At 36.1% G+C, this 5,000-nt stretch overlaps 1 protein-coding gene across 5 annotated transcripts in view; it reads left to right on the forward strand.

Annotated features, from left to right (window-relative positions):
* Window positions 1-5,000, forward strand: part of LOC125036803 (SR-related and CTD-associated factor 4-like) — a 41,726-nt gene that overhangs the window by 2,135 nt on the left and 34,591 nt on the right. For 3 of the 5 annotated variants that reach the window (XM_047629657.1, XM_047629659.1, XM_047629661.1), the window contains exons 2-7: window positions 715-843; window positions 959-1,120; window positions 1,300-1,608; window positions 3,109-3,334; window positions 3,560-3,782; window positions 4,232-4,408. In XM_047629657.1, coding sequence (XP_047485613.1) covers window positions 715-843; window positions 959-1,120; window positions 1,300-1,608; window positions 3,109-3,334; window positions 3,560-3,782; window positions 4,232-4,408 — 1,226 coding nt within the window. The remainder of the gene's footprint in view (window positions 1-714; window positions 844-958; window positions 1,121-1,299; window positions 1,609-3,108; window positions 3,335-3,559; window positions 3,783-4,231; window positions 4,409-5,000) is intronic. The other 2 variants (XM_047629658.1, XM_047629660.1) reach the window with 2 other exon arrangements.

The raw sequence follows: 5,000 nt of genomic DNA on the forward strand, positions 1-5,000 counted from the left end.
TTATTTATTTATTTATTTTTACTTATTGAGGATTTCAAAGCTTTGCAAGTTTATCCAAACCTTATCATGGTTTTGTATTCTTTTTCAAAATATAGTTATTTTATCTGATAATAGCTCCCCTTCAGAGGTAATATCGTAGTGTGTATCAATATTAATGATTGTTGAATTATAAAAATTCTCATGTATGTCATATGTTTTACATTATAATTTTTTTCTGTGGTACTGTTGTTTTTGTTTCATTAATTACTTGTATATGTGCCTCAGTTTTAATTTTTTATTTGGCATGATAGCAGTGGATTATATATCTAGTAGACAATGATAGACATTTTCATTCATTGATTCATTTGAAAGTAGTTATGCAAGTTGAATTAGTGTCTTATAATGATTATAATTATTGTAATCTTTTCAGCATGGTCATTCTTTATTGATAATAGTCATTTAAGTTTGTCTTTTTTTTTTCTATGAATTCATTATAATTATTACTACTGATGATTACCCTATACTTTAAACCTTTTTTTGTCAGATTTTTATTTCTGATATATTGTAAATTTACAAAGTTGGAGTAAAGTCAGATGAAATAGTAAAAATGGCCACTAACAACTTACTTCTATGTCATAAAGTAAGCATGTCAGGTTTATTTCACATATATGGAAAGACAGCATTTTTCTTATTTAATATATAGAATGTTTCAAAATGTACTATTATTCTTTGCAGCTTGCGGGGCTGTACGAATGCAAGCCCCCAATCTCAAAGGCGAAGATGACAGCCATCACAAAAGGGGCAATCAGAGCCATCAAGTTCTACAAACATGTAGTTCAGAGTGTTGAGAAATTTATACAAAAGGTATGGATTTTTTTTATTTTGTGCTCAGTATACTTAAATTGGTGGTTTTGTATTCATAATTTGAGTGGAATGCAAATCCATTTTTTATTATCGTGCCTTTTTTTTTTTTTTACAGTGCAAAACAGAGTACAAGATCCCAGGTTTGTATGTGATAGACAGCATAGTTCGGCAGAGCAGACACCAGTTTGGAGTTGAGAAGGACGTGTTTGCTCCCAGATTTGCTAAGAACATTCTGATCACCTTTTTCTATCTCTTCAAGTGCCCGCAGGAAGATAAGGTTTGTTATTTGTTTAATGACATATTGCCATTATATATAAATGCTTGTAGGATAGATATTGGATGTTAGAAATATTTGTTATTCATGGTTGTCACTTATTATAATCTACTGATTAATTATGCAGTCTTTATTTTATCTCATTAGTTCAATTTTTACTGAAACCTACTGTTTCCTTGCAGAGCAAAGTCATCCGAGTGTTGAACTTGTGGCAGAAGAATCAGGTCTTTGCAGAAGAGGTCATACAACCACTTTTTGACTTAGCAGACCCCAATCATCCAATCCAGAAGGAAGTTGGTAATCAGATTGCACAGAAAGCACTGAAGGCCAAGTCACAGCACAACAACCAAGATCAACAGGGTACTCCAGTCTCGGGTGGAGGTGGAGGTGGCCGTGCAGATGGGAGAGATGGGCAGATTAATAGCAACTCGGCCAACATGTCACAACAGGTGGACTCTGAGTGCACACTCGTACCTTTAGTAAATCAACAGGTAGCTAGTTTGTTTGTTCTTCCCCTGAAATTAATATGAGGGGGATGTCAGGTTTTGACCTTGAAATGGCCCAGTGAGAGGTTTTCCTGATCCTCCTGGCTAATGCTCTCCGCTACTCATTGTCCTGCGAAGCTTAAGTACACCCTGCTGAGACGATGACCAGGTGCAGTGCTGGCGAGCTGCGGCTTCAGCTTCAGTGCATAGTCATTCTTATTCTTGGTGATGTTTAGTTTTCTCTAAGTAAATATGAAGGAATGAGGTTCATCAGTCCTAATGTACTTTCCATGTTACCTGAGAGGATACAATACATACACAATGCTGGATAATTGTGATGTCATTATGCTGAGTTACTTAATTAACTCAGGCTTACTTGAAATTAATAGTTTTTCCCTTAGTTACTAGATATGCTAGAGAAATGTGATAATTTACCATGTAAGAAAATACATGTTCACAAGGCTTTTTCTGAAAAGTTAATTTATTGCATGTATGCTCAGAAATGAATTAATTAGACAATACAAAGTTTATTTAAAATTGTAAATACAAACTTAGTATATATTTTCAGTACAAGTAATTTAAGTAATTGTTATTTACTTAGCTTTATGTCATTCTTGTTACTCCTTTTCTTTACAAAGGAAAGATTGATAACAAGGACTTAAAAACCATGTTGCTCTGCATGTTATTTGCTCTAAATCCTAAATCCAGAGGAAAAAGGTTTTATTTATTGCTTTCTTGAATTAACTTTGGTATAACCATTTCTCAGATATGTTAATGTCTATGCAAGTTGCAGATATTTTCTTTATAATCACTTGTGTCTGTGGAAGTTGCAATCATAGATTTATGTAATTCACTTACTGTGTTTACACAAGTTTCAAATATCATTTTATATTCACCAATTGTATAGCAAGTTAAGAAAAATATCCAAAGGTTAGAATTGGGCATGTGTATTTATACAGATCTACAAACTTATTTAGGCTACATCTTTGATAATTTATGGAAGTTTTTACGTTTAGATATGTGCATGAGCTGATTGTTCATTTAATAGATGGTTTTGTTATAATTGTAAAAAGAAAGAGAAAACAAGAAAATAGAATACCATCTTTAGTAGTTTAATTAATGTTGTAGGAAAGCTTGTAATAAAATGTGTAAAGAATTAGCACTATTTTCTGTTAATTTGTGCTTGAAAGAAGTTGGCTCAGCATTTTACTTATTTATTCTTACAGTAGCTAACAAATACAAGTAAATGAATATAAGAAAACCACCTACTTAAAAAGTACATATCTCTTCCCTCTCTTCTCTTTCCTCTCATTCTGTGCCAGATATAAACATAATCTTTTCTCCTTTCTGCTTCTGTGGATCAGTTCACATTAACTCCTTTCATTTTCTGTTTTGCACTTCTGTCCTGTCTCTTTCTCTTTTTACTTTTTTTTGTACACGTTTGAGTATGCATGAAAATTAGTGTATAACACATAGACAAAGTTAACTTATGTCTTCCATTTTCAGCATCCTGTCCCAGTTACAAGTGTATCAAGTCAGGTCATGAATGCTGCTGTCACCAATTTGGACCCAGGCCTTATCCAGCAGATCCAACAGATTCTCATGAAGCAGCCTACCCAAGACGATGGGTCAGGTATGGCAGCTGCTGCTGCTGCTGCTGCTGCTGCTGGGATGGTTCCACCAGTTCCAGATGAGGTGAAAGGTCAAGTCATTCCAGGGCTTACAACAACAGGTAAGAGGGCGTTGAATTACATTGTAAGTAATATGAAGTTTGTAATTTGTATATTTGGTTTTAATTTAGGAAACTACATTTTAGTCTTGCAGTTAAAGAAGAGGTCTTCTTTCATGACATACAGTTAAATACAATGAGTATAGGGTTGATGAATAAGTAAAGAGGATTAATGGTTACATTAATCCAACTTGAACCATTTCTAAAATATTACAAATCTACCTTCAGGTGACTATGATGGGCGATCACTTCCATTCTTGGCAGTGGACACCTCTCAGCCTCCACCAGGGTATCTCCCTCCTGGGCCCTTCATGGGAGGAATGCCACCCACTCCCATAGCAGTACCACCACCAACGCTAGACTTCTCACAAGTTCACCCACCCCCAGAGAAACCCAAAAGTCCAAGAGAAGAAGGGGAGCACTCAGATGACAGTGACGATGTCAAAGAAATGTAAGAAATTTCTTGTGCACTTCATATGTAGTCAGTTCTCAATTTAAATTTTTGTTTGGCAGTTTTATGAAATTTTTACTGAATATATCTTTAAGTCACAAGCATGTCAGCTTTTGTGTAAAATTTCATGAGTATTTAGAACAAGCCTCACCTGAAACCATAAGAAAGAAATTTATTTGAAGTTGAAAGGGGGCAATGCATTTATCTGGTATTCGACTTAAATTTATTATCATATGACATGTATACATAATTTTTTTTATTTCTTTAAAAAATGCAATTGCTAATTGACGTCTGTTATAAAATTGGGTTGTGAATAGATGAAAAAATTTAAAGGAGATTAAACATATTTTAGAAGATGTCTCTGTGGTAATGATTTTAGTTTTTTATGTGGCTATTATGACTCTTTGTTTCTGTGATTGTGTACTCATAGGTGCTCTATTATTTTACAGTCGCCATGAGGACCGCGATTCAGACAGACGCCGGCGTAGCCGATCACGGTCTAGAAGCCGGTCACGACGCAGAAGACGATCCAGATCACGCTCAAGGTCCCGGTCTAGGTCTAGACACAGAAGGTCACGATCACGCTCCAGAGGTCGAAGGTCATCCTCTAGATCACGCAGGAGGAGGTCAGCTGTGGTGTAGCTTTTGTGCATTTGTCTAGCTTTTGTTTTTTTGTCTGTACTGGTTGCTTTTAGTAATTTATTTGTTCGTAGCACATGGGGCTTTGTATGGTATATTTTCATTAACCCCTTCCTGATGGGTCACACTGATAGGTGTCAAAACAAACCGCTCGATCTGTGGCGTGCGGCTGTACGCCACGGCGGAGCGTCAAAGAGCTATGAGCTGGTGATTTGGCTTGATGTACTGAACTCTGGCGCTCAAAGTCGGTGCGTTGCCATTGATCGCCAGAGCGTAGAGTTTATTTTTTAGTTTTCTTCACCTGTCACCAAGGGGTTAATGAAGTATAAACACCTTATTTTATTTTCAAATTGATATTTAAAGATTTCAGAACCTTGTTTATTTTTACTTGTAAATTTATAGTTTAGAGGGCTGTTAACCCCTTGGTGACGGGTGTAGAAAACGAAAAAAAACCTCTAGGCTCTGGCGAACCATGGCAACACGCTGACTGAATTTGGTACATTAAGCTGAATCACTGCCTCGGAGCGCTTATTGCGCGCCGCTGCGGCGGACAGCCGCATGCCACATTTCGAGCGGTTT

This window comes from Penaeus chinensis, chromosome 22 (assembly GCF_019202785.1).
Source record: "Penaeus chinensis breed Huanghai No. 1 chromosome 22, ASM1920278v2, whole genome shotgun sequence".
Lineage (NCBI taxonomy): Eukaryota > Metazoa > Arthropoda > Malacostraca > Decapoda > Penaeidae > Penaeus > Penaeus chinensis.